This window comes from Cygnus atratus, chromosome 5, assembly GCF_013377495.2.
Source record: "Cygnus atratus isolate AKBS03 ecotype Queensland, Australia chromosome 5, CAtr_DNAZoo_HiC_assembly, whole genome shotgun sequence".
Taxonomy (NCBI): Eukaryota; Metazoa; Chordata; class Aves; order Anseriformes; family Anatidae; genus Cygnus; species Cygnus atratus.
The window spans coordinates 55,666,963-55,685,333 of NC_066366.1; the positions used below are offsets into that span (position 1 = coordinate 55,666,963).

General features: G+C 48.4%; 1 protein-coding gene across 1 annotated transcript in view; it reads left to right on the forward strand.

Annotated features, from left to right (window-relative positions):
- Window positions 1-337: 337 nt before the first annotated feature.
- The window catches only part of KIF26A (kinesin family member 26A), a 100,278-nt gene continuing 82,244 nt past the window's right edge, over window positions 338-18,371 (forward strand). The window contains exons 1-2 of the mRNA XM_035551152.2: window positions 338-694; window positions 880-1,128. Of these exons, the coding sequence (XP_035407045.1) occupies window positions 641-694; window positions 880-1,128 (303 nt within the window). The 5' untranslated portion in view covers window positions 338-640. The remainder of the gene's footprint in view (window positions 695-879; window positions 1,129-18,371) is intronic.

The following is an 18,371-nucleotide window of genomic DNA, read 5'->3' on the forward strand; positions in this document are numbered from 1 at the left end:
TAACGTTAATTTCTCTGTCTGGCGGGGGCATCGCGAGGAGGGGCTGCGGAGCCGGCCCCGGGGGTCCCGGGGGTCTGCCCGCCTGCGGGGGGGTCCGGGCCCCGCTGCGCTCCCCAGTTCCTGAGGAACCCGAGGTTTGGGTGTGCAACTTGGGTCGAGCCGCTTTGGGGCTTTGGGTCTCGTAGGGTCACTACGGAAAGACACCCCCCCTCCCCCCCCCCCAAATAAAACCAAACCCAAATCCCAGCCCGCCCCGTGCCGGCCCCGCTCACCCCACCCCACCCACCGCGCCCAGCCCCTCCTCCCCTGCCGGGCGAGCACTTTTGCAGCTTTTTTTCCGACGTGCTCCCGTGCTCCGCGTCCTTCCCCGGGCCGCCGCGGGGAGCTCGCTGCGCCTCCCTCTCCCTCCCCAAAGCCGACTCCTTGGGCAGCGATGGCAGGCAGCATCACCTAGCGCCCTGCGCGGCGGCCCGGACGGAGGGGGGCACCGACGAGATCACCCCCGAGACCCTTCCCCCCCCAAAAGTCTCCTTCCCCCCTCACCTGCCCGCGGTCCCCGAGCCCCGCCATGGGCCGGCCGCGCCGCCGGGTCCCGCAGCGCCCGCAGTAGCGGAGCGGGGGCTGCCCCCCAAAGCCCACCATGAGCACGGCCGCCGGCAGGAAGGGGCCGGCAGCCGAGAGCCGCGCACCGGGGGTGAGTTGTAGCAGCGCTCCTCCTCTCCTTTCCTTTCCCTTAATTTAACTTCAGGCTGAGTTTTCACCCTTTTTAGATTTTTTTTTTTTTTTCTTCTCACTTTCCCCGGAGGGAGGGTGGGAATGGGGTTCCCCCCCCCCCCCTCCCCGCGATGCGGGGCTCTCAGCTCTCTCCTCTCTCCGCAGGTGGCGGAGGGGAGCGCGGTGCGGGAGCTCTCCCCGAGGAAGAGGCCGGCGGCCGCCGCCGAGGAGCGCTGCGCCAGCCGCCCGCCGCCCGAGGGCGCGGGGGCCGCCGCCGGCACCGAGCCGCGGCCGCTGGAGCGGGCGGCGGCGGCGGCCGGGGGCTGGTGCCGGAGCTGCCAGGCTCAGCTGGCCGAGCTGCGGAGGCAGGCGGCGAGGCTGGCGGCCGGAGGCTGCCCTCCCAACGCCCCGCCGGTAAGTGCAGCCCGGATGAGGGAAGGGAGGCCGGGACTCCCCTTCTGCGGTCTCCTTGGGGGCGCGGAAAGTTGGAGGGGGCGCGGGTTGAGCGGGGATGGAGGGGCTGCTGAAGGCTCGGCCCTTGCTTGTGGGCACCGGCTGCCGGCAAACAGCCCCGAGAGCGCGGCTTTGGGACGCTGAGCTGCTGGATTTGGGGTGGGCTCGGCAGCGCGGGCACCCCCCGGGGCCGTCGGGTTCGCGGGGTCCCCGCTGCCCTGTCCCGGCGTCGCCCCGGGGAGCCGGGGCTGGGGCTTTCCCGTACCCCGGGGGGGCTCTGGCAGCCCCTGGGGGAAGGTTTGGCAGAGCGGAGCTCCGACGCGCAGGGCTACACGTGTGTGTGCTCGGCCGCGCAGTTTTTCTTTCTTTATCGGAGCTCTTCAGTATCGCTGCTTCTCTCCCTTCAGTAAGCACGTGAAAAACTGTTAAAAAGAGAGGCAGGTGGAAAAAAAAAAAAAGCCTTGACACCTGGGGAGATCCTCGGGGTTAGCTGACGGGCCAGAGAGCAGCAGAAGACGCTGTGGTTCTGGTTCAGGGCACAGAAAGTGTGTGCTGGGTTTTTGATAACGTTTGGAAGTTACGTATTGTTTTCCAAACAATGCTTATCGGGATGTTTGCAAGAACGGGGGGGAGGGTCTGAAGAGGAAGCCAAACCCTATTGACCTTCATTTTCATTCAAAGAGTTCCTGTATGATCTACAGAATTCCCATTGAATCTAAATATAGGTTTGTTTGGAAGTGCATTGTAGAGCAGTGTCCGAACGCGCCACCAGGTTTGTATTCTCAGGCCCTTTGAAATCAACAGGAGCCTCCTTAGTGACTTGCTGGGTTTGGAGGGAGCTCTTTTTTCTGCGGTGTGAAAGGTCCCGCATCTCACCTCACTGAAGTCAGGACCACTGGACCTTTAGGTTTTTGGATTGCCAGGGGAAATAAGTTTTGTTTCCTGTTGTGCAGTGCCTCTTGCCCCCTTCCCATTGCTGCAGTGGGCTCTTTGTCGTGATGGGAGCGAGCAGCATCCTGCCAGTGAGTGGGTCCCACAGGTGCTCGGGCGAGGAGGGTGGCGAGCAGGGGGCTGGCTGTGTGGTCTCCTCCCCGCCAGTCCCAGGGGGCTTCCTTCATAAGCCCTCGATGATGGGTAAATTAATCCCCCTTTTCTGCAGAGTTTCAAGGCATGCTAAGGAAACTAATGAAATTGTCATCACCGCAGTGGCACAACCTTGACGGACTTAGTCACGGAGTAACAGATACCTGCAGGTTATTTAGTGAGTAGCACACAGATACTCAGATTTCTTCAAAAATCCATTTTCTAACAAGTGTGAGACCTCTAGCCTTAATTGCAAGCTCAGAAACCCACTAATCCAGGCCGGCGAGCGGCTCCTCAGGAAGGAAGAGGCAGTGACCAGCCCCGCTTACTGCCTTCTGAGTGTGAAGTAGGTTCGCGGGAGATAACAGTCAGTGGTTCGGATACTCAGCTGCTGCGAATTGGCCTTGCAGTGGGAATCTGATGCAATAAGCTGGCAGTTTGAGCACTCTGTAATGTCTGTGCCAGAAAGGCAGCTTGTGTTGTTTTTTTTTTTTTTTTTTTCCTTTCTTGTTTAATTATATAACAAGATGTCTGAAACAGCAGCTCCTCTCCATAAGAGCTTCGTGCCCATACAATAAAAGTTCAGAGTTTTTCATAAGCTCTTCTAAAGTACTGTTGAACGGAGCAGCTACTGGCTGGGCAAACACCAGAAACACCAGCTGCTTGGAGCACACTGCGCTCTCAAAGGAGCTGTGTCCTTTGCCATAATAGCGGAGGGATCTTTCAGCAGAGATTCAGCAAGGTTTCCACACCTGGTTTAAAACCCTTTGGAAAGGTGGGTGGGTGCCTCAGAGATGAAAGAAGGGCTAGTTTCCTGCTGTTGATATCTGTACTGATGAAAGAGAGAAGTTGTATTCTTATGCGTGGGGCAGCTGACAAGGGATTGAATTCACATTAGAATAAAAAGCCAAGATGCTGTTTGCAGTCTGCAGGGATAACAAATCTAATTGCTTGAGAGGGCTATGATTCATCCAGTTTATATGTTGCTGTCCTTTCAATTAGACATATTTAAAATATATAAATAATTTAAAGTTTCGGTGCTCAGATGTTGTGCATTGATTACAGAATACTGTTAGTTGTTTGGGTCTTTTTAAAGTCCTCCAAATCTCTGTTGACAGATGGTATAAAGATATACCTCTTTGCTTATGCTAAAACTCCTCAGCAATTCTCTTAAATGCAAGATTTACTGCACCCTCCACCGTCGATTCCCTTCTTCTTACTGCTGCTGTCTTTACAGTTTGCTGCCACAGTGAGGCCTGTGAGTGAATGAAAATGTGATTTTTGACCCAGCAAGAATGGGGGGGGGGGGGGGGGGGGACAAACAACAAGGTTTAATCTTAAATTACTCCAGATTAGCATTTTGGTGCTGCAGTATCAGCATCTGTTGCTGGATCAAGTTCTGAACTAGTGGAGAAGGGGGGGGGGGGGGAAAAAGGTGTCTTGATTTATCCCTAATTAAAAGTTTGGTGTGTGCCTTGCAGGCTGTGTCCCTGGGGAGCTGGTAATGGATCCCAAAGCTCTTCCTCCCAGGGCTCCGGCTGGAGGCGAGGCCAGGTCGATGTGCCTGGACATTGCTGCTGTTGGCAGCTGCGGGGCCGTGGCTGGGAAATGAGTTGGTGGTCTCTGCCTCGCTCCCAGCTGGCAAGGAGCCTTGTCGCAAAACCACCACAACAATTACCGCTAATTGGCATCGTTGTTGGCAGTTTCACAAGAGAGGCTGAGTGACTGAATGAGGATGTAGATTAAATTAGTAATAATAATACTTAGCACCTAAAATCTTCGCAGTACTTCACAAATGCTAATTAATTAATTTGCGTGGTGCCCCTGCTCAGTAAACCCAAACGTGCTGTCGTTTCTGAAGAGGTGTGCGCTGGCACGAGGCGCGTGTCTCCCCGGGGAAGGGGACAGGCAGGGGCTGTCCGGCATGGGAGATGTGCTGTTGCATTGCTGGACCGCTCCCTCCTGTGCTGGCATGGCCTTAGGGAGGTGCAGTGCTCCAAAAACGGTTTTAGCAAATCCCTTGTGGGCAGGGGAGAAAAGGTCTCTTGATATGAGAAACGTGCATGCTAATGCAGGTACATCCACAGAGGGCTTTTCTTCTGGTGGTTCTTATTTTGGTTGCCCAAAAGGGGAACAGTCATACCTACTTATACTAGAATAAGAGCTTAGTAGTGATTTAAAAAAAACAAAAAACAAATAAATAAATAAATAAAAAAAAAAAAAAAACAAAAAAAACAACAGAGGAGGCCAAGATCAGAGGAAGTTTTCTTTGGAGGCGATCAGCAAGGAGTTCCCTGTTCCTCCCTGCCCAGGGGTTCAGGCACCTTGTTTTGGCTGTCCCCAGCCCGAGCAGCACGTGCTGTACCTGCCGCCAGGGCAGGTGGTGCCAGCGGCAGCAGCAAGGGACGGGGAGGCACGTCTGCTGCATTGTGACTCCAGTTTGGCCAAGTTGTTCTTGTCCCAGTTTTTGAGAGCTGCTTTTTTTCGCTGTCACACAGTAGTGTTACATGAGGCACACCACTGAAAGGCTCTCTGGGACTCTGAGACAAAGGAGTGAATGCTGTTTGCTGCTGGTGGGATGGAGAACATCCTCTGATAACTTAAAAAACCAAAACCCTGTGTTCTCTATATTCCCAGTTGACCCGGTAAGCCACGGTTGGGTACAAAGAGGCATCTTGCCAGTCCTGGTCTTGAGAGAGTGTTGGTGACCAGGACAGGCTGTGCCTTTGGCTGCTAATGAGCTGTGAATCATTTGAGGGAGCTAAGCAAGTCCTAGCCCGCCGTGTCCTTGGCAGGGCTCCGTGTTACGCCAGTTGGAGATGGAGGAAGCCCTGGCCTTCCTGGAAGAAGGGGAGGATAGCAGAGGCTTTAGGCATGCTGTTTGCACTGGCGTGTCTCAGCTGTGCTCCCACCACACCTGCTTCTTACCAAAGCCGTGATCTCTTGGTACACCTGTGTGCTGCTGATTGCATTGCCTGAATGGGAAACAAAGAGCAAAGTTTTGGGAACAGCATATGCTTTCCTGTGGGTTTCTCACCTGTGCTAATGGATGCTTTGCTCAGCTCCTTGGCCCTCCCTGTGCCTCTGCACTGGTCCCAGGTGTTCATCCTTGTCGCTTGATGGTAAGAGGCAGCAGGTTCTCTGTCCTTGGGGGATGCACACCCCCTGTTCGACTGGGAGTGAGCTCGTGTTCCCTGGCCACCTGGCTTCTGCCAAACAATTAGTAGCTGGTTGGTCCTGCACAGCTTCTCTCAGACCAGTTTGTGGAAGTTACTGGCTCTTACTCTGAGTCTCCCACCTCAAATTCAGATCATCTGACAGGTTCAAAAGCTGTTAAGGAGGGCTGGCAGCAAGGAGGATGGGGGGAAGGACAACGTTGCTGTTCTCATTGCTTTGGAAAAAACAGGCTAAAAGGACAGGCCCAGGACTGTGGTACTGATGTGCAGGGGCCAGGTACACTTTGTTACTTCTGCCTTGGCTGCTCTGACAGCAGGGTGTCAGCAGGAATGGGAGCAAGGAGAGCTCGTGTGATCCCTGACCTCTGGTACCTCTCTCCTTGCTGTTGTGTGGACTTATGTGTGCTTCAGAAGTCAGGAGCCTGTGCTGCTCACAGTGGAGCTGGGCAGTGGGTTTTGTGTCCATGCAAGGACACTGTGAGCTCATGGCTCCCTGAAAGAGCAAGGTTTTTGGAGTACCTAGACATTTCTCTCAATGTTTGAAGTGCATGTGGAAGATGTCTAAACTTTGAGAAGCAAGCCCTGACTTTTTGTGGAGTTTTTCTTCCCATGCCCACTACTTTCTACTTATGTGTCAGCCTTTCCTGTTGAGTGGCAGGATCACCTGGAATCCAAGAGCCCTCTATTACATAAGGGCTGTTTTCCTTTCAATGGGAGGCCTTTCTCTTGCTGGCTTACATGGATAAGGGATGCTGAGCGGGAGAATCACGCCTTTTACAGATTCCTCTGTAGAGGAATTGAGTTTTCAGGGCTCTTTACAAGCACTAAGTGCGCCTTAAAATGTTCTATATTTAACATTTCAAAAATGCATAAGTGGAAAAGTAAGGTCTCAGTTAATAAATACGAAACTACAGGGCATTTTTTTGAGATGCACTTTTAATATTTAATTCGGTGAGAGAGACTCTTGCAGAGACTTGGCTGTGGAGTGCTTGAGGCTATGAGCTCAGATGTGGATTGCAGGTATGTTTTGCAGCCTAATAAAGGGGTTAGTGACAACACTGCACTGTCAAATGTGTTGACATGAGCCCTTCGCTTGTTTCAGCCAGTGCAGCGGTCCCCGCGCTGCATGCTAGGCTGTGGAAACTAATTGTAATGAGTTTACTTTAGACATTTAGGATTTTCAAGCATGCCCTTTTAAAATACAGGTGAGCAGGATTACCTCGCCGTACAGATGCCGGAGGCGATAGACCTTCTCGCTGGGGGATCTGAAGTGGGGGAGAGCGGGGATTGCGCAATTAGCTCGAGGTACTGCGGTCTCCTGGCTAGCTGGGGGTAATTAGTACTGCTGCGGTCTCTCTGCAGCTAATGCCTTCAGCACCCTGCCCTATTAGGGGAAAGGGAGGAAACGCTTAAACCATTTCAAAATCCCAGGGGGTGGAAAAGAGCATCTGCTCCTAACATCTGAGGTTACTTTGAACCTGTTGAAATATGTAGTCGCTGCTTTATTGTTTTTGCCAAGAGTTTCCACCTACGGTGATCCCAGCCTCTGACTTTCACGGGGAGGTTGTAGGAGGCAAGAGTCATCCGCCTCCCCCGTGGCTCGCAGCAGCTGATAGTGGCTGCTCCTCTGGGCCTGACAGTGCAGGGTGTTGGAGTGGGGACAGCTGAAACCACCAGGAGATTTGTCTTTCCCAAGACTAGGATCACCCACCACGTACACGGTTGCTGCTTGGGAACCCCACCATCGAGTCTCCCTCCTTGGAGATCTTCAAAAGCTCTCTGGATGTGGTCCAGGGCAGCCTGCTCTGGGTGGCCCTGCTTGAGCAGGGGGTTGGACCAGATAGCCTCCAGAGGGCCCTGCCAACCTCAGCCATTCTGTCAGCCTGCAGTAACTGCTCTCTGTGGGTCTGAATCCTTTTTCCCCACTGTGAGGATGCTGATGTAGAGAAGAGCCAGCTAGTCCTTGGGTTTTCGGCTGGCTGATGAACAAATTGTTGTGAAAAGTGAGCGGAGATTTTGTTCCACCTTGTGCAGAGGAGGAAAATCTGTTTGGAGTTGTGTGTGTGTCCCGTGGAAGATTTTTCTATGATGATGGTGTTGTCTTTCTCAAAATTGTATTACCTTCATGAACTAGGTCTGTTAGGGTATTATTCGCATTGAGTGTGTCATTTAGGAGTATCATATCCTGATTTTTTAAAAAATATATTTACTGGAAACTTATGGAATTTGTGCTGTCTGAATTTGTCTCCCTTTCCTCTGACCTTAGACTCGCAACATTGGAATAACTATTTTGTACTTAAATTTCCGGTATATCCCCGAATGGAAAGCATCTTCAGGAACACAGGAGTCTTGTCTGTTAACTGGCTATGCACATGATCAGGAACAGGTTGATTTCTTTTATAAGTGCTTACTAATTTTGTATAGTATTTCAGATGAGTGGCTAATAGGACAAAAACTTGGGCCTTAACTTTCATGAGAATTGGGTCTCCCGCTGCGTTTGCCATCAGGAGGAATTGTTCAGACACTAGATAGGGACGTGAGTCCTGAATGTAATCCCTAGATGTGTCACTGCCTTTATGTATAAATCTGGACAAAGTAGCTTACATACATGTGCTTAACTTTCCCTTTGCCCAGCAGAGAGAATTTTTCTTTTTTCTGTTTCTGATGAAAACTTTTTTTTTTTTGGTGAGGACTCTCTTGCTGTTGGCTGGTACAACACTGAGCATCATTTTCTGTTGTTCTTAGGGGGGTGACTGCTCTTGTAATACATGTAACAAGGAGGAATACATAATACAGAGAAACACAGAAAACAGTGGACTCGCAACTGAACTTTCAGGTTGTGTGTAACGGGCAGGAGAAGGGGATTTGGGGTGGGGGTCTCTACAGCAGCAGAAAGAGCAAAGAAAGCCAGGGGCTTCAGATAATCTGAAGATAGTAACAGAGACTCCTGAAAATTGCCAGTTCTCCAGGAGGGGAGCATTGAGGCTGTGGAAGATGCTGCAGAGGATATCCAGGGAAGGTGAAGCCTGCTTAAGTAGCAGGTATCAGATCAGCTCAGGGAACGTGGATTAGAGAGCTATCGATGGTATCTAAAAGGGGCTTATCTGCATACTGTGCTGTGCGTCCCCATGATGAAACTAGAAAGCTGCCTTGGGGAAACGTGGTGTGTCCTTGCAGGAAATCGGGGAACTCTTCAGTGGTTTCAGCACCTCCTGCTGCTGTTTAAGTTTATGCTGAAGTGTGTTACTTACTAGTTTTTCATTAAAATCTTTTATTTTTAAATGGGGGGGAAAAAAGGGAAAACTTTGTAGAGAAACCCAAGAGAAAAGCTTCAAATGATTATCCCAAATGAAGCGGTGGGGGCAATGTCACTTTGCAGAAGCAATATATTCCTTTGGATAAATTTAAGTAAAAGCAAACTTTTGGGGCATAGTTCTTTGGACCGACTTCTTTGTTTTGAAGCTGCACGAAGGCATAGTTGGCAAATCTTCATTTTCATCTTGGAAAAAGGAAGTTTAGCTGGTATAAATAAGCCCACCTATTTCAGGCAGCATAATGCCGTTGTTGCATGTTCTTGTCGTCGCTAAGTGTCTGACTGTTGGGTGCATCACCCTAATGTAGAATGAATCAGCGAAATCTCAGCACTTGCTCAGGGAAAAAAAAAAAGGTTTAGGTGCACCCAATTATCCTTCTTTCTGAGTCAGGCCTTAAAATCAGTCTTTGATCAGCGTTCCTGGAATTTGGCAGGCTGCTCTGAGCTTCTGCTGGGACTGGGCCAGCATTACCATATGTCAATACCTGTGCAGCATTGATTGAAATGCTGGGCAGCTGTGGGAAAATGATCAATTTTCATTTAGCTCTTAGCAAATCTTTCCCTGCTATTGCTGAGGGATTTTATGCTGATGGGTGAATAGGATGGGAAGTGTTCTGTACAAAGCTGAAATGTGATACTTCTGGCTAGGCTGGGCATTGACTGGCTTTCAGCATTAACTGCGAAAGTGAAGTATTAGTCCTAGTTCTCACAGCCTTCAAAAGATTATGTTTAAATGTGCTTCCTGTTTTACCACAACATACAACTTGTTACAGCATAGTTTGTGTTGCTGTCAGTGTGTGTAGATTGATCAGTGCTGGTTACACCGTAAACGGGCAGCATTTGGCTTTGTGCTTTGAGTTATTTGGGAAGTTAGATGTACTCAGTTTGCATTGTGCTCTTTTTTTATTGCCTTATGCTGTTCCTATTTCATTGTGTGTGGTAGTGTGTATTTACTCCTTTTGGCATTGTTGCTACCCTCCTGGACCTCAGAGTACAGCACTTTCCTAGCTTTTCCTAGCAGTTTCATAAAGCTTGTGTAACTTCATGAAATGAAAGTTTTTTTCAGGGTTTGCCTACTGCTTTTGCATCTTACTTGGCTCCTGAGCATTTCAGAGGTGGAGGCTGTTCCCAGGGTTTATCATGCAGCCCTCGGTGGAGCAGTGCTGCTCTGTGTTCAGAAGAGATCAGCCTGCTGCGGTGCCTGAGGTCAGTGGCACCATGCTGGACATGTGGTATGTGTCCAATTCCCATCCCAAAAGAGGGCTGTGGGGAGCTCTTGTCACCCCCAGACTGTCCTCTGGCTCCTGGGACTCCTTGGGATGTGGCAGTCCTAACAGCTGCCTGGAATATGAAGACATGCAAGTACCTCATATGATCAGGAAATCTGTCCATCCTTGTTTCAGTTCCTTTACTGCTTTTGGGTCATCTGTAGAGGAACTGGTCTTTCTCTCCAGCTCACTGTGGTGAAAGCATTCAGCTCTTCCCTTGGTAGCACTTGGGTCCTCTTTGAGTGCCTCTGGATGAAACATGCTGGTGTTGTGACAGACCCTCTCTTTAACACCAAATTGTCTGGAGTGTGTCGTGTCAAAGCAACTGCTTGTATCTACTGCCCAGCTGCAGCCAGGCTATAGGAAACAATGGCACAGTTCCCAGGAGGAAAAGTGGCTGGGAGCCAAACCTTATAAATGTGCTTAGTCTGTGGAGTCCTTGGTCGATGCTGGTGTGGAAGCGGCTCCAGAAGCCAAGACTGCTGAGAGGCCTGGGCAACCAGTCACCAGCCCAGGCTGGGAGCATCCCACATGGCCTGTTTCAGGAAAGCAAATGACTTTCAGCTGCAATAAATAGTCAGCACAAGTTGGACGGATCTGGCCCGTGTTCAGCAGATAAAGCTTGACTGATGATGCCAGAGCTCTTGACATCTAAATGATTGAAGAAATTGTAGGGAAATAGTTGAGCGAGCTAATCCATGGCAGCTGGAGCAAGGGGGAGTTTGCTTTCCATGTGGAGAGTCTGCTTAGGATGAGTGTGAAGAGCATGTGTATTGGGGTTTACGTGGCAAGGTTTTGATAGCAGGGGTGGCCTCTGTGAGCTGAGCGCAGCAGCTGCCCCATGTCAGACCAGAGCCGGCTCCAAAAGGGACCTGCTGCTGGCCAGAGCCGAGCCAGTGAGTGATGCTGGTTGGGCCTCTGGGAGAGCAGATTGAAGAAAGGGAAAAATCTTCTGTGCAACTGCAGCTGGGAGAGAGGAGTGAGAACCAGCCCTGCAGCCCCCTAGGTCAGTGCAGAAGGAGGGCAGGAGGTGCTCCAAGCACAGAGAAGTTCCCCTGCGGCCTGTGGAGAGGCCCCTGGTGGAGCAGGCTGTCCCCCTGCAGCCCATGGGTCCCACATGGAGCAGATCTCCACGCTGCAGCCCCCCCTGTGGAGGAGCCCCCGCTGGAGCAGGTGGATGTGGCCTGGAGGAGGCTGCGACCCATGGAGAGCCCCCGCAGGAGCAGGCCCCGGGCCGGAGCTGCAGCCTGTGGAGAGGAGCCCATGCAGGAGCAGGGGGTCTGGGGGGAGCTGCTGCCCATGGGGGACCTGTGCTGGAGCAGTTTGCTCCTGGGGGATGGATGGACCCCGTGGTACGGAGCCATGTGGGAGCAGTTCTTGAAGAGTTCAGGAAGGACGGCATCCCGTGGGAGGGACCCCACGTGGAGCAGGGGCAGAGAGCGACCGTGAAGGAGCAGTAGAGACAAAGCGTCAGGGACTGACCGCAGCCCCCATTCCCTTACCCTGTGCTGCCTGGGGGAAGGATGTAGAAGAGGGTCGATGGGGGGGAAGGTGTTTGTAGCTTGCTTTTATTTTCTCACAGCTCTAGTCTGGTAGTGGTAGGCAATAAATTACATTAATCTATGCTAAGTCAGTTTTGTATGTGATGATAACTGGTAGGTGAGCTCCCTGCTCTTATTTCCATCCCTGAGCCCTTTCCGTCGTATTGTCTCCCCTTTCCCTTTGAGGGGTGGGTGTGAGAGAGCAGTTGTGGTGGAGCTCAACTGCCCAGCAGGGTAAAGCCACTGCAGCATGCCAACCACTTCCAGTGTTGGGCTCTGTGTTAAAGCACCAGAGTTATGTTGGTGCTTTGGCCTGGATTTAGTAAAAGTGAGTGCTGAGGGTTAGGAAAAGGGAAGTTTCGCAGACCTGGGTATTATTTGAGAAGTGTTAGCCATGTTGTGATAACACATTGCTTTTGTGCTGAACACGTGTTGGGTAGGGGCCTAGCTTTTTCCATTGTGACAACTGATGCTGCAGTAACAGTGAGGAAACCAAGCTGGATCTCTGATATAATCACCACATAATCCCCAGGTATATGCCCTAATGCTGGGTGTGTTGTGAGGAAGAAAGGTGTTCCTATACCTGTCCAGCCCGGGCCATCTGGTCCCGTGGAAGCAGTCATTAGTGATGAGAAATCAAGCCCTACAATTTGCCCTACAAGATGTGTAAGAACCCTTGTAGGGATCCACAGTGGCATTTGAAGGATGGGGCAGGGCACAAGTGTGTTTGCCACTGTCACTTCAGGGCAATGCCAGTGCTCCTTTACTGGTAGGCGGGTAGATGGGAGGGCTGGTTTGTCCCAAATACTGCTTTGAGAAATGTCTTAGCCTTAATAAGAACTACGGATGTTGGCAGAGCTTTTGTAAGCTATCTTGAAACGTATTCTGTGGGTGAAACACAGGCCAGGATTTGGCCTGTAACTATTTTGCCTGTAGCTTGTAATTAAATATAAAGCTAAACCCAGACTCTCCAGTTGAAATGTTCATATCTTAGTGTAGCTTGTGTAACTGTGAACACAGAAGTGAACTGTTCTGTTGTCTTCTGCTGAAGATTTTGATGCAGAGAAAGGGTACATTTGACATTCCTCCAACAAGCTCCACGAGGGTAATTTTGTATGAATGATTGACTGGCATGGAAGCTCTGTAAGATATTGTCCATTTGTGGGTTTTGTAAAGAGGAGATACAGTTGAAGTAATTTATAATATGCAGAGTCTCAGCGGTCTGCTGAGAGAGCTTCCTTAAGCAATTACCTGTAAGAATAAAATAAAAAGCATTTATTATTGATATCCACATTCCACATATTAAGAAATATTTCTTCTGATATTGTTAATTTTTTATTTGTAGGCTCCAAAGGAGTGTAGAGTAAGACAAATGTGATCGGGGAAGAAAAATATATGAGTTAATGTATTAAGTTTACATATCTTTCGTTTGATGGATTTATGGTTTTTAATTACACCTTCATGTCTTGCATTGGGATCCCTGGGGGCCCTTTCTGAATTTCATGCTTATACTCTTATAAATATGAGATGCTTTAACCTGCCACCTTCTGCATTCTTACTGCTGCTTGACTGACCTCTGGTGAAGTTATTTTTTATTCCAGTATAAAATTCGAGACACCAGCAAAGAGCTAAACAATTAGAAAATATTTGTGTCATTTGGAATTTCTCAGCCTGATATGTTGTACCTGTGAATCCCAGGCTGTGAATGGGTTTCTCTGCTGCTTTTTTTTGCACAGCGTGGACTTTGTACTCAGCATTTGGAAGTTCGTTCAGCAGTAGCAGCACCCTGGCCTCAGCTTATGCATTTGCTGGCTCCCTCAGGGCTGTTTGGCAGTGGAAAGTCATGTCTTTGCTAACAACCCTTTGTGAAGCTGTGGCTAGATTTAGGGGAGAACGTCTTCAGAAATAGGTAGTCCTGAGTCAGGCTGTATTCTCTCTACTTCTGTCTTCAGTTACATACAGCAGTGGATTCTCATTCAACAACAGTTTGCATCGTGGTTCATTTCTTGAAAGTGGAATTGGAAACCTGTGTTAACAGGTGGAAAATGAAGCCTGTTGGCGCTGTGTGGTTTCAGTTGATTGACGCTGGTGAAACAGCATTGGATCAATGTGTTTATTTCAAATTAGTTTCTCTACATCTTCTTTACCAGCACATCCCCTTCATTTTTTCTGTTCCGGGGGAATATGATTACCTGTGTTGGGGACAAGCAGTAATGACTCAGACATCGTTTATCCAAATCTAACGGCAGTTCATCTAAGAGGCAAACAACTCAGACTGATAATACACAAACTTTCCAAAAGATATTTGCCTTTGGACTGATGCTGAGCATGAGTATTCAGTCCAACCTGTGGCATTTGAAAGCAGTTAAAGTAAGAGGGGACGTTTAGCGGTGCTGCCTTTGGGAACTTTGGGAAGACAGTAAAAGGACACACAGAGTTTATGCTGCACTAGCGTTACGGTATCTGAACCCATTTTCTCAGATTTGTGTGCTATATCCTTCTATTATTCTGGTCATGACTACTCCTAAAGAGCAAAACAGCTCTGATTTCTGCTCTTAAGAATTTAGTTGGGTTGTGGCATCCTACTGCCAAGTCTTGTGATGACACGGAAGATGTATTATGTGCAGGGCTGGCTTTTCTGACCCACAAGTTCTTCACTGGGCTTTTTATTACTGTAGGAGGGCTTGATGCTTGTAGGATTGGGTGCAATGAAAAGTAGACAGGTAAAGAACTGCAATGCAGAACAGAGGTAAACACTTGACCCAGGGAAGTGAACACAAGCGAGAATACAAAAGCATTATTCTGATGATGCTTTGGAAAATCTTTTACTTTTCTGTGTTTTCTTTTTGTACTTCCTCTCACTAGCCCAGGTTTGATCTGATTTTCTTTCCTCTTGCCACTGGGACAACAGTCCTGGTTGCTGGTACTGGGAAGTAGTCCAGGGCATCTCCTGTCCTTTTTGAGGGCTGTAATCCAGCTTTCTATGGAAGCAGTGAAAGGTCTGGTACAGAAGCTCACCTCATTTAAGCATAAGGCTACAGAAGCAGCTTATCGACATCGAAAGGAGTGAGCTGAAAAATGTCTGTGATTGTTCAACAAGAAAAAATGCAGATCTACTGAGTGAAAAATCTGTCTCTTTCTATGCCTTGACAAGATCCTTTAAGTCTGTGCAAGAGCAAAGAGTTAAGATAATCCTGATCTTACAGAGTAGTTAACCCAGAGTCTTGTATCTCAGCTGAGTACAATGCAGGAGTGTCATCACTGTGAGATTAGAATAAGCTTCGTTATCTTCAAAGACTGTTTACTTAATGGTTTGGAAGCTCTGTTTGTAGGTAGAGGTAGGAAATGTCCTCAGGCAGGCAGGAGCTGATAGCATTAAATAGAGCAGCAATGTTTCTCCTTGCATCTTTACATCACGTGTGTGCTTCTCCCAGCCTGCTGGCTGCCCCTGCTCTTGTGTACACCATCGGTGTGGAGGTCTTTAAGAGACTGCCAAGGTAATTTTGGATGCTCAGCACTGAGCCCAAGCAGTATCTTTGTAGCTTTTGGATTATTTCTTCTATGTCCTAGCATCTGAGGCCTTTATAGGTTAATTATGTGGTCAGTCTTTAGCCTCTGGTTTGTTTTTTTTTGTCATCTGCCTGTAATTTTCTTCCAAATTTCAGTGAATTTTCAGGGGAGATGTGCTTGCAGGGCAGCTTCTAAAAGCATACACCTGAGTGCCCACAGCTTGTTTGTCTGGGGAACAATGGGATAGTAAAGAGAAGGGAGCTGGGTATGCTGCTTTTCGGTGTTGGGTTATCAGTGGTGCGTCCTGTGGTGCGATGGATGTGGGACATGTCACCATGTGTCACTGGCTCTGCTGGGAGTCCCATTTTGTCAGGGGAAGGTGTCATGGAGATAAATGTCCCCTTCCAAAACCCTAATGTGGTAACCACCTGAGGAATCAACTTCTGCAAATCCTGGGACAATACCGCTTGTATTTTTCTTACAAATATACATCAATACCTTTTCCTTAAAATGTTGGTTAGAGATCTTTTAAAATCTCAGACTAGAGCAGTGTTACCTAGCTCTGGATATTCCAGCTATCGCTTGTAGTCCCGTGCAAGACGATACGCAGTTGTTTTGGGCTTTTGGAGGCTCCTTGTGCAGGGCTTGGATCTTTTCTATTGTCCCATCTGCAGAGTGCCTTTTGATGGCAGTGAAGTCACTTCTAATCTCTAGTACAAAAGACAATTTGTGCAGCCTGCTTTGTAAAAGCTGCAATAAATTTAATTTGGAATCTATTGGGATGTGTAAACGTGTCCCACATGCAAGTGTTTAGCTCTTCCATTTTTCTCGTGAGAACATTCCTGTAAAAGTGGTCTTAAAAGCGAATTTGTGCCTCCTTGGCACTTTTTTTTTTTAAGACAAAGCAGAGATGCAGTGTTTTAGGCAGATATATTTTTGTTCCCAGCTGTTTTGAATGCTCATTTGATGTTAAGTCTTTGTTCAATCCAGTCCTATGTCATTAATGACTCTGGAGTAAGTAGGTATGCAGAGCTGGAGGAAATCCTGTTTTATATGTTCCTATTCTAGGAGAGCCTCAGAAAGACTAACAATAATGCTGCTTGGTGAGGTAATGGGTAAACATAGTAAGAAATAAAAACGTGCTTACTCCTTACTGAAGCAGAAAAATAGCTTATAAAGCATAATGTTGACTTTGATATGTGTAGATAATCTGACCTGCTTCAGTCTGTGGATTAAGACGTGAGCTACAGCCGTCAAAACAGGAGAACCTGTCCCTCTGGTTGTAAAGGAGTTGTCAGCAAATGCAAATGAGAATTAAAAAGAGGTGGGAGCCCAGTCATAACCCAGCAAAGTCATTTTAAAGGCTCGTTTTGACTTCAGCGGTCAGTTAATTCCTGTCTGAGGTGGAGGGGCATGTTGCGCAGCTCAGCACTGCGTGTTATCACGAGTCTGACTTCGGTTCCAGTGACGGGGTGGGTGGTGCACAGAGAAGCTCTGGTGAAACATTGGGTTTGTACCTCTTCATGTGCCTTTCAAGACACTGGGGGGAAACAGAGAATGGGGGCTTTTCCTTCCCTTTGCTGAGGGAAGTTTAGTAGGAGAGAAGTGTTTGTTTTCAAGAAGCATTTTTATAGGAGGGCAAACTTCTTCATCAGGTTCTTCAGGAAGTCAAAGCTGGATTTAGAGCTTTTGATCTTGGTCAGTATGTAGAAAAACAGGATGAGATTTTGGTAGAAGTTTTGGGAAACTGACTTTTTTTTTTATTTTTAGAAGAAAACATAAAACTGTGTATGATTTTTCTTGAGCCAGATTCTGTAGCAGCTTGTGTGAGCACAGTGGAACATCCTAACTCCAGCCTACTGTCCTGTCTGTGCTATGGACTTCCCTAGGGGCTAGGGCAAGTCAGCTAGCACTACAGATTTAGATGTATTTACACATTTCACATATGCATCACTCGCATATTAGTGAGTTGCCCACATATATACCAGACCTGTGTAGTTGGTGTGCCTTATATTGCATCATTTTTTTAATGTGCATTACTCTGGTGCATACACTCAACTATAGTGCCAATCTCACTGTACCTTCATATTTTTGACTGTGAAACAGCAGTGATGCCTTTACTTTGAGGAAGTAGGCAAAGTCATACTTGTGGCACATCTTAAGATCACTTAGAGGTTATAAGCTTATTTAAATATTGGTGATTTATCTTGTTTTGCTTTATTTGATTTCTTAAATGTCAGCTGCTGTGAACAGTTCTTAGGATTTGCCTCTTTTATTTGGGCAATGTCAGCTGAAGAGAAGGCAGTGGATGTGCTAAAAGCCTTGCTCCCCTAAGAATTCAGTTTGCAGTGTGTTTAGCTGGGGAGAAAGCTCAGTGACAGCTGCCCTTGGCTTTTTCTTTTCTTTTTCCCCTAAAAGTTGCCATCTTACGCTGTTGGTTTAATGTTGAAAACAATGCAACACGTTTACCTGTGCAATGCCTTCCAGGTGGTGAGAGAGAACTGAGGAATGAGAGCAAGCCTGAGTGTGTAGTTGGATGGCTCTTGGCTGACCTAAGCTGATGGCTCTGTATGTAATCCTGATCTCTGCCTGCTTAAAAGAGCTCTTTAATGCGGAGAGCTGCTGCCTGTGTGATTCCTTTTGACTCATGGGTATGTGCATTCCCACCTCCTTGGTGGATGCAGCTACCTTCAGTGCTTTTTTGCTCCCTTCTGTGCTTCTGGAAAGGATGACCCCACCAGGAAACCTTCTAGGTACAGAGAGCTCCTCCCTGATGGTGGGAGGGAGCTGGGCTGGCTGCTTACATCTGCTGTAGAGGAGCAGGCGGTCATGGCTCCCTGATGTGAATGGTGGTTCTTGGTGGAGTATTTAGGCTAAGGGAGTGAAGGAATGAATATGCATTGGGTGCCACAAGCCTGTAACTGACTGGCGGAAAGTGCGTAGGAAAAGCTGCTTTGTAATTCGTACTTGCAGCCTCTCCCTCCCCTGGGACCCCAATAACTGCATTACTGGCTCCAAGATGTAGGAGGGAGGGAGACTGTCCACGAACAGCTGCTTTCCAGAAACACTTGAGATCAGAGTCTAATGAGCGTGTATCACCTCTAGTGTATCTTGCTTGTTTCAGGTTATGTTGTGATGGCAGTCCTGATCATTATCTCATATTAATTTTCTAGAAGCATGATGTATGTGGATACACCTACTGCACTCAGATTTCACTGTGAGATTAGAGACATGTTTAGGAAATTAGTAATGAGAGAAAAACGCGTAATTAAAAATGGTATCAGTTTGGAAGCTCATCCATCTTCAGCCAGCT